Source organism: Bos taurus, chromosome 13 (assembly GCF_002263795.3).
Source record: "Bos taurus isolate L1 Dominette 01449 registration number 42190680 breed Hereford chromosome 13, ARS-UCD2.0, whole genome shotgun sequence".
NCBI lineage: Eukaryota > Metazoa > Chordata > Mammalia > Artiodactyla > Bovidae > Bos > Bos taurus.
This window is the reverse complement of record NC_037340.1, coordinates 67,805,843-67,816,471: the sequence shown is the minus strand read 5'-3', so window position 1 is coordinate 67,816,471 and position 10,629 is coordinate 67,805,843. Positions and strand designations below refer to the sequence as shown.

General features: G+C 51.0%; 1 protein-coding gene across 1 annotated transcript in view; it reads right to left on the bottom strand.

Annotated features, from left to right (window-relative positions):
* Nucleotides 1-8,302: 8,302 nt before the first annotated feature.
* The window catches only part of DHX35 (DEAH-box helicase 35), a 68,935-nt gene continuing 66,608 nt past the window's right edge, over nt 8,303-10,629 (bottom strand). The window contains exon 22 of the mRNA NM_001192343.1: nt 8,303-8,667. Within this exon, the coding sequence (NP_001179272.1) occupies nt 8,623-8,667 (45 nt within the window). The 3' untranslated portion in view covers nt 8,303-8,622. The remainder of the gene's footprint in view (nt 8,668-10,629) is intronic.

Genomic DNA, 10,629 nt, shown 5'->3' with positions numbered 1-10,629 from the left:
GTGTGCAGGGACGGGGCACGAGGAAGCCTTCTGGGACACAGTCTTGCTGAAACGAGCAGAGAGCCCTGATCTCTGAGGAGCTCCTGACCTGGAACCTTTCCAGAGCCCCAGCACCACCACACTTGGTTGACTGGTGTTCTAAGTTATTATCCTTACTGTACAAAGAAGGAAACTGGGATGAAAACGGAAATCATATCCTACCAAGGGTCATGGAGTTGTCTGATTGTGAGACCGGGGGTCTTCTCCAAACACAAAAGACTGTATTTGGAATTATTCCATTTAGATGACATTCTACAAAAGGCAAAACTAATTCACAGTGGCAGAAAGCACACTGCGATGCTTGCCAGCAAGGGGTGGGAGCAGGGGTTGACTACAAAAGATCTTGAGGGAAGTCTTTGGATAGAAACGTTTATACTGGACTTTGATGGCCATTTGGGATTTGTGTATTTGTCAAAACCCATTGAACTATCCAAATAAAATGAGAGCCTTTGTTATATATAAATAAAGGGTTTTTTTTTTTAACTTTTGAATTTACTTTTTTATTGAAACTAGTTGATTTACAATGCTGTGCTAATTTCTGCTGTACAGCAAAGTTGACTCAGTTATACAAACACATACATTCCTTGTATTCTTTTCCATTATGGTTTATCCCAGGACATTGGATATAGTTCCCTGCACTACACAGTAGGACCTTGTTTATCCATCCTACATATAATAGTTTGCATCTGCTAATCCCCAACTCCCAACCCATCCCTCCTCCCTCTCCCCCCCTTGGCGACCACAAGCCGTTTCTATGTGTCTGTGCGTCTGTTTCTGTTTCATAGGTAAGTTCATTTGTGGCATATTTCAGACTTCCTGTATAAGTGACATCGTATGATATTTGTCTTTCTCTTTCTGACTTACTTCACTTAGTAGGACAATCTCTAAGTCCATCCATGTCGCTGTAAGTGGCATTCTTTCATTCTTTTTTATGGCTGAACTGTTTTTGTTTTTAATCCAGGTCTTCTGACTCAGATTTCAATGCACTTGCCCCTAACACTTAGGAGACGTGGCTTGTGCCTGCAAAAGTTATTCTCACACCCAATGGGTGTCAGAATGCCAACTGGGCACAAACCAGGAGAGCATCCAGGAGGGAGCCTGGGTGAAAGCAGGAGCCTTTCATCCTAATTCCGGCTGGAACAAACTAATCAATTGGCCAAGATCAAATGTCAAAAATTTACACCGTCAGCACTTCCTCAGAACTGGGCCAGGCATCGTCATCGTTCAGGAGGGCTGACTTTGGTTTATAAAGCTGGCAACAGGAAACCTGCCCTGTTTCTCTGGAAGCTGGGATTCCATGACCTCATCCCCCGCTCCTGGACAGGTAAACGGCTCAGTAACTGGGACAAGTAATGCTTCCTCCTTCTGAGTCTGCAGCCCAAGTCAGGAACACTCAGGATGAGTGATAATATCCTTTTCTCCAGGCAATGAAAAGTTTAGAGTCAGACTTAAATTTAATAAGTTCCCTGGTGGCCTCTTTGAATTTGCATGTTGCCACGCTAACCTGGCCCAGATTTCTCCCCCTACAAGGCAATTCTTGGAAAATCAGGCATCAGTGCTCATTAAACTGGTTCTAAATGTCCAGCGAGCCAATAACAAGGGGAGAGGGAGCCCCACCCAGGAGCAAACACAGTTGAAGTTCCTGAGCTCCTCAGGGTGATCAAAGATCATCAAAGGATTTTCAAAGCCTTGACGTATCCTGTTCCTTGTAGCCTCTAGGCTTACTCTAAGGGCAAGAAGGTTCCAGAAACACAGTGCCAGGAGCTGAAATGGAGGACAACAGTCCCCATGGGCTGAGAGCATCAATTCCATCTTAAGGACAAGATCATCAGGAAGGACTCATGAGGAAGTAATCTGTCTTAGAAATCCAGCTAAGCTTTGCCCAGATGTGTCTATTTATAAATTTTGGAAGAGTTTTTCTAGTGAATTCATTTGCCTCTCCTGACAGTGACCAAGGGGGGCTACATGCCTTTCTTTCCTTGGTGGTCATCCAAGGCCCATTGGCTTTCCGATGGCCAATGAAAACTAACTCCACGTTGGGGTATGTAGAGTATTTATTAAAGGGGCATCACAACAGGGGGGACTCCCCTGGCAGTCCAGGGGTTGAGAATCTGCCTTCCAATGCGGGGTACGCAGGTTTGACCCCTGGTTGTAGGTGAGATGGTAGCCTGAGATACCGGAGACTTGGGTTCAATCCCTGGGTCGGGAAGATCCCCTGCAGAAGGGAATGGCAACCCACTCCAGACTCCAGTATTCTTGCCTGGAGGAGTCCATGGACAGAGGAGCCTGGTGGGCTCCAGTCCGTTGGGTTGCAGAGTCGGAGACGACTGAGCGACCAACACTTTCACTTTCACTTGGGGAACTAAGATCACACGTTCTGCAAGGCAACTAAGCCCGCACACTGCAACGAGAGAGAAGCCTGCATGTGGCAATGAATGACCCCAAACATCACAGGGAAGATTCTGTGTGCTGCCACGAAGACCTGATGCTGCTAAATACTTTTTTTTAAGGGTATCACAACGAGAATAGCAGCCAAGTAGGAAGGCACTGTGATGGAGAATGTGAGCATTAGGGCAGGTCACGGTGGTCCTCGGAGCATCACGTCCAGGATCAAAGAGGTGCCTCGGGGATCTGACCTGGGAGGCAGCAGCAGCAAGCCCACTGAGGTCGACACTCATAAGTGAGGCCAACCCTGCACACCTTCCACCCGCCTGGCCCTTGAAGAAGAAAGCCACCTGGCCTAAAACCAAGGCCTCCTGCAGATGAACACCTGAGTGCCTCTTCCAACCCACCTTGTTTCATTTTGTTCTTTTCTCTTTTCCACATTCCTCACTCCCATCCCCCACCCCCCCTACCCTCTACAGGCAACCCTCCTAACGTGCATCTTTTTGTTTATACCTGTTTTTGCAAACGCTGTGTTGTTTCTTGTGTGAATGTATTTGTAGCGTCTGTACACGGTACTGTCCCATCTGTTTCTTATTTTTCTCACGCATCTGTTTTGAAGGTCCGTGTTACATGTTGTCTGTGGCTTGAAAGGGCTTCGTATGCTCCGTGATGCCAACCACTGACTTCCCTGCACATTCTCCCAGTGATGGGCATTCCTCCACCCCGTCCCCAGCCCCTGCCACCTCCGCCACTGCTACCCTCTCACCACAACCAAAGTGGGTGAGCTTCCTTCCCTGTCTCCTCATGCACCCAGGTGAGAATTTTGTTGGGAACATTGACCCAGACGTGGGATGTCCGGACTGGGGAGCACGTGCTTCCTTCATCCAGTGAGCTGTGCCAGGAGGCTCTCCGCTGGTCCCCATGTCTCTGCCAACACTTGTCATTACTCACCTTTGCTAATCTGATGGGTGCCAACTGCTACTGGATTGGCGCTTTAGTTTTGTGTTTCTCTGACGATTCACTCAAACAGTTTTTCACTGGTTTGGTGCACTGGATCTGTTTCTATCGATTGTTCCTTATCTTTTGCGCACTTTTTTCTCTTGGGTTATCTATTTACTGTTGCATATTCCTTGTATATTCTTTACAGTGAATCCTTTGTTGGTTTTAACCAACATCTTGCAAACATCTTTTCTCCTGCTCTCACACCTACAGTTAGGCCTTTTGCCAACCACAGACACCAATTAAGCAAACTAAGAGAAAGGAGTAACAGAAGTAAAATGAAATGGGAAGTGAATTGTTAAGGTAAGTTTAAAACGAATACATTAAAATGAGACAATGAAAATAATGGAAGAAAATATTTACAGAACAAAAACGAAAAATTAATACGAGTTTTTTTAACCCCAAAGTATAAAAGCATAACCTAAAAGTAACAAGTATAAAGAAGACCAAGAAGTTAAATATGAAGGTAAAAGTGCTTTTTAAAACAGTATCAACATGAAGCAAATCACATACACCTAGATTTTTTTAAACTTCATGGTAAAAAGGGAAATAAAGCAGAAAAGCCAGGGAGGTAAATGTCAAAGGGACAAAGCATACACACATGTGAAGACGAAAAACAAAGAACTTAAACACAGAGTGGGTACTAAGCAAACCTGATGTCACCTCAAAACTGAAAACACAGGAGGTGGAATTGGAGAGGAAAATGCTCGGAGGAACCAACTGAAGGCAGGCGGGAAACTCCTTGCCAGCCAAGTTCTGCCCTGGGGCCTGGGGTCTGGGCGCACTGGGCTGGAGGCAGGGCCCGGGGCTACTCTGCGTCATATAACAGTTCACCCATCAGTCTAGGGCCACGGAAAACCCTGGCCAGGTGCTTGTATTCAGAGCCACTGCCCAGACCTGTCAATGGACCGGCCATGAGCAGCAGCTCATGCCTGGCCTTGGCCTGGCTACAGATTCTGGGCGTGCTCCCCCCGGGTCCTTCACCGCCACACCAACTCCCTTGTGCGTATCCCAGCCGCTCTGGCTCAATCTCCGCCTTTAGCAGAGCCCGCAAGTGAGGCTGAAGCCATGCAGGCCACAGGGCCAGGGAAAATGATGCCCTGGCATCCCTTTTTCAGGCAAGGAGACAGCCTGTTTGAACAAGTTCAGTACCACCCAAGAATGCAGAAGGCACCATCTCTGGGATTCACCACAAGTGCCAGAACTTTCTCTTGGTTCGCCAGACAGAGCAGTGACCCTGAGGACCCAGGGACAAGCTCCCTCCAGGACACACCAACTAGCTAGCCGCCCCAAAGTGGCCAAGTATGAAATGGGTGGATAGCCCATTTCTAGGTCCAATGGCAGGACAAAGAGAGGAAACATAGGAAATCCAGGGTTCCATCAGGCATCAAAAACGCATGCCGGTTGTACTTCACACAAACAGGCTGGAAGGCGGAGGAAGCATCCAGGTGAGTCACTGGAGGTTGGAAAATATCTGATCTTATCAAAAGGTGAAGTCAGCGACCCGGGGGCTGAGTCCCGCCACCTTGAATCCTTCCAATTACGTGAGGACAGGTAGTTCCTCTGCGGCTCCCGAAGCCCAGTTGCAATTCGGTTGTTTGACGAGGCCGCTCTGTCTTCCCAGAGATGTGATGTGTGGTGCTGAGCTGCCGTTTGGCCCTCACAGTCCCCTCTGGCCCACAGGCTAGTGGCTCCTGGGTTTGGGGATTTCATCAACCAGTTTTGTTGTTGTCGTTGCTGTTGTTGCTATTTTGGCTACATCAAATCTGTTATGGCTCGCGGCATCTTTTTAGTTGCGGCACGTGGGATCTAGATTCCTGACCAGCATCGAACCCGGGCCCCATGCATTGGGAGCGTAGAGTCTTAGCCACTGGACCATCAGAGAAGCCCCTTGAATTTTTTTAATCAGGAAACTCGTATACAATTTTTTTCTTCTTTTTAGTTTTTTTTGGCCATGCCATGTGGCATATCAGATCTTAGTCGCCCAACCAGGGACTGAACCCAAGCCACTGCATTGGGAGCATAGAGTCTTAACCACCAGACCACCAGGGCAGTTTGACTGTTAATATTTATTTTTCCAAGGAAAACATTTTTTTTAAAGCTACCATCTAATATCACCATTATTTTCTAAAAGAACATTTTAGCACAAAAAAAATAAGACAAAAGGATGGGATGATCTTTTATACAGCATAACTATGAAATGCTCACCATTTATTTGGACAGAGAAGTCAGGAAAAGTCATCGTGGGCCAACACGCGCCCATCATCATGACCTGTCGGGAGTTAAATTCCAACCCCAGTGCTTTGGAGAAACAGGCCAGTGGGCTCGGAGTGGATCCTGGTACAGGTTAGAATACAACCTGTGTCAAAACTGTCACTCAAGTCTGATGCTCCTCCTGACTGCCCAGCTGGTGGCTCACCTCCTTTCCTGAGTTGAGGTCCTCGTGACATCTTGTCTCCTTTACCAGTGGTCCCCAAGCCACCACATCATTAGAATCATCTGGCGGAAGCTTTTCAAGTTGCAGGCTCCCAGGTCCCAGCACAGGAGATCTGGTCCCATGGTTCCAGCATGGGGTCTTGTGCTTATCCAAATTTAGGTACCTCAGACCTGTGACCCCACCACTCAACCCTATGAAATGGACTGACTGGAAGCCATCAGCACTGGGGCCTGAAAAGTGGAGCTGAGAACAGGGATGGAAGGCAGGGGAACCCAGACTGGCACCAAGGCCACCAAGAGCAAGCAGTGGTCACAGGCTGTGCTGGTGCTGAAGCTGGTGCCAGAGAGAGGAGCCGCGGGACTGGGCGACTCTCCACGTTCATGGCCAAAATGAAAGGGTGAGGTGGGAGGGACAGACAGGGCAGCAGAACGTGAGCATGTGCTGTAGGTTCACAAGAAAGGGTCTTGTTATGAGCAAGCTTTTTCTGGATGATGACTGGCTTCTAACCACCGCCGCAGCCTCTGCCATCTCTCACCACTATCACCTTGTCCCCTGCCTCCCTGCAGGTCCCCACACCCCGTCACTTGCTAGCAAACATCTCCACCCCACTCCTGTGTCACACCTGTGTCACACATACAGCCTGGGTGCTTAGCCAGTGTCTGCAGACTGGATGGAGACGGGCCGGAGTGCTGCCTGGCCCAGGGGCCTCCTTGTGATGGCACCCTCCAGCCCTCGGGGAGACCGGCTTCGGCACAGAACCCGCAGAGTGTGATCGAGCACAGGGGGGCCCGTCCCTGGGCTTCAGGATGACACCAGCCCATGCCACCTCCCAGCGCGGACTTCCCTGCGCTGTCCAACATGAGCAGCTGGCTTCAGAAGACACTGCAAAGTCGTGGAAAGTCGTATCTGAGCACCTGTGTGGGCCTTGAGAGGGCTCATTCTTGTGGAACAACTGGGGGACAAAGTCTTGGGAGCTGCCAGGCCATCAGGCCCTGCTGGTCTCTCAGCCAGGCTGAGTCAGTGCTCTCTTGACAAGGTCACGTGGTCCTGCAGAGACGTGTAAAGGGGCCCCGGGGCCAAGGCTGGCATTTCGCGGTTACAGGCCTTTCATGGTGATGATCCATCTCCACACACGAGGGGCTGCAACGTGACACAGTGAACACCGCTGGGAGGCCTGCCTGCCCTGCTGGGGACTGCCCAAGAGGTGGAGAGACGGCAATAGATGGGACCCACGGGCAGAGGTGGCCGGAGACACCTTGCTGTCTCCAGCTTGCACCCCGGACTGTTGTTTGATCTCCTGATTTGATGTGTGGTCTCGCCCCCAGGGGATGTGGATTGTGCCCCTTTGCCTCCTCCCACCCCAAGAGAAGTTCAACAGGATCAGCCCTGGTCCTAAATTCAGACTTTATGAAAGCATTTCTGACCTTTCCCCACAAGGATCCCAATCAGAAACTGGTGAGAACTGGCACTTCTTTGGGACTTTATATAAACAACATCCCATGTCTGCTCTAAGGATGTCTGGAGGGCATTTGATCACATGATCTTGCTCTATGGGGCTCCCTGTGCCCACATGACCCCAGAGTTGCTATGTGCCAAGCCTCTGGTTTCTCAGCTGATGTCAAGCATTCGCTTGTAAAAATTCATTGGACTGTCTTAAAACATAGACCAGGAGAACCATGGATGGGAGGGACTACATTTACTTTACGTATAAAGGTTTACTATTATTAACAAGTTACCACTATTATTTACATGTTTATAAAACAGAAATAAAAATGACATACACGTTTGGTGCCAAAAGTGGCACATCCAAACTAGGATCAGTACAAAAATAAACTTTCAAGCTATGTGTCTGCAGACATCATCACAGCCAAGCAGCCCCGGGGACAATGACACCAGTGCCTGCTGGAAGGGCCCCCGCCTTCTCACAAGAACCCAAGCAAACACACAGAAGACAAACGGACAAGTTATGTTCCTGAGCTACAGAAGCTTAGAGCCTCTAAACGGTTGTGAATTTCTGCCACCGAGGATCTGGGATGGGTTTCGAGCTGATGAGCTTTCGCTAGTGGCATCGGGACATGGTACCGTGCGTGGAGGGGAAGCTAAGCTGCTTGTGAAGCCAAGGAGCCCTGTGCAGAGGGGTCCTCTCTGTTGACTGCCAATCCTTGCAAATCTCCCGGCTGCAGACAAACAGGAACATGGGCAGAGGGAAACAGAAGCTACTTGGCTTGGGAGCCCCTGTGCCCGCCAAACATGCCCCTGGGTAACTGGCAGAAATCCGCCGCACTTCCAGGGTCTCATCATAGATATGCGCCATGTCCACCTTGGCCAAGGACCTCACTGGTCAATAGAGGAGGGGTCTCAGCAGGGAGAGCAAGGCCAGCCCAGCAAAGCCCTGCCCACCCCACCTGGTGCTTCAGCATGCAGCAGCCCACCTTCCTCCCTACTCCCCATGAAGCTGGGCTGGAGTTCATGCCTGGTGACAGGGGCACGCTGGGCCAGGGAGGGTGCTGGGTGAGCCAAGAGCACGGGCTTTCCAACTCCTGCGCAGCAGGACTCCCACCCAGGCACAGACGCCTCCGGATCCCAGTGAGGAATGCAGATGCTGAGGGGAGCGGGCGGGAGGGGGCTGTGAACGGGCTGCAGCCCACTGCAGAGCCGCTGAAGGGTCCACAGGAGCCGACAGCAGCTTGTCCACCCTGGGCGGGGGGGACAGCGTGAAGGAGGGCACACCGAGCAGCCCCTGCAGCAGCCGCCAGCTCTGCTCACTGGTCCTGGACCTTGGCCCTCTTGGCTCTTAGGGACAGGTGCTGCAAGAGAAGAGAGAACAGCACTGCTGGGGTGGGTCAAAGGAGCAGACTGGAGCACAATTCCCCGAAGTGGCCAAATCAAAGCTTCCACCTGGCTCACACTTTTGCAGTAAACGCCCTGCCCCACAGGCAACAGTTTGGAGGGGAAAAGCCCAAGGGACCCACGAAAGCACCAGGGCTTCAGTAAGCCACACAGGCCGAGGTCGGGCCGCCTGGGGCTCTGAGGGCAGCTGTCAGTGAGACATGGCTCACCCTCTGCCCCAGCCCTTCTGCCAGCCCTGCAGCCCAACAGCCAGGCTGCTCAGACCAGACCAAAGATCACCTCTTGTTTCCTAGAATTTCTTGAGAACAGTCAAGGGAAGGTATCCTTCCCTTGGGAACAAAAAGGTCAGCCAACCTAGCCAGCCATCCCCAGAGGCTCAAGGTCCTGCTCTCATGACGCCTGTGCAAGAGCAGGGAAGACACACAGAACAGGACACTTATGGTGACCCTTTCTTCCCGGTTTCTCTTTCAAAGACATCACTCTGTAACAGTGTAAGCAACCCAGGAAGACTAACACTATAATCACGGGCATCAGACAATAGGATTGGGGGATACAAACATCCTTTGCACTCAAAAGTAAAGCCAAAAGTGCTTTACTCAAAAAATACGCAACTGAAGCAGGGCCTGTAAACAGAAGCTTTTAATAAAGGTCCTCTGTTCCCCAGTGGAGGCAGACCTGATGCCCTCTCGATAGTTCTAATCCCACAACCAGGCGACATCCTGAGCATGCTGCTTCACACAGCAGGCTCTTCACTGGAGGGATGTCAATCCCCCGGCTGCGAGCAGAGCAGGGCTGCCAGCCCCAGCACGCTCAATGCCCAAACCCCGCCTCTTGGCACACCTATGATGCCCTCGAGACAGCCATCCCCATCACCGAGAGAAAACCTCAGGACCTGAAAGAGTGCAGGTGCAGAAGAAGGTGCAGCATCCCACCAAGCACAACAGGATGGGGTGCTGAGGGAGCAGGACACAGGTGTAAGTGAGCCGCAGAAAGTCACACTTTCTAACCACTTATGGTCAAGAAGAGAAAGAACAAAGTGCTGGTCACTCGGTCACATCTGACTCTTTGCAACCCCATGGACTGTAGCCCACCAGGCTCCTCCATCCATGGAATTCTCTAGGCAAGGATCCTGGAGTGGGTAGCCACTGCCTTCTCCAGGGGATCTTCCTGACCCAGGGATCGAACCCAGGTCTCCCGCATTACAGGCGGATTCTTTACCGTCTGAGCCACCAGGAAAGCCCAAGAATACTGGAGTGGGTACCTATCCCGTCTCCAAGGGATCTTCCCAACCCAGGGATCAAATCCAAGTCTCCTGCATTGCAGGCGGATTCTCTACCGTCTGAGCCACCAGGGAAGCGCATGCCCGAGAAAGGACCAATACAGATTCCAGCAAAGGCCCTGGTGAGGAGGGTCCTCCCTCAATCCCAAAGATCGCTCAGAAGCAGGAGAAAAAGCCTGAGGACTTGCAAGGCAAATCTCTGGACAGGTCCCCCGTCCCCCTCTCCCGCTGTGGGTCTTGCTGGATGTCTCCTAATTCTCTCCTCCACGCACTTCACCTGACGTGACCCCGCCCACCAATGGAAGACACCCAAAGCCTTAGCTTAGGAACGGGGATGAGGTCATCGTGCCTGTGGGGCCATTTTTGGTGCTCATTTCTGAAGAGAATGTTGTGTATAAACAAAGGACTCTGGACCATTTCAGGCCTCTTAACAGGGCAAGAGCAACACCCTAAAAAACATTGGTAATGGAAAGTCACCAACAATGCCAGGAACAGAGCCGGGGATGACCTGTGGGCTCTGCATGGCTGTGGGGCGCTACGCTGTGCTCAGCCAAACCCTCCGCCATACACGGGCAGCCACTGGAGAGTGGCTGGGCTCTTGGAGAAATCAATCCATTTAGGACAAGTGCCTTTGGACTGC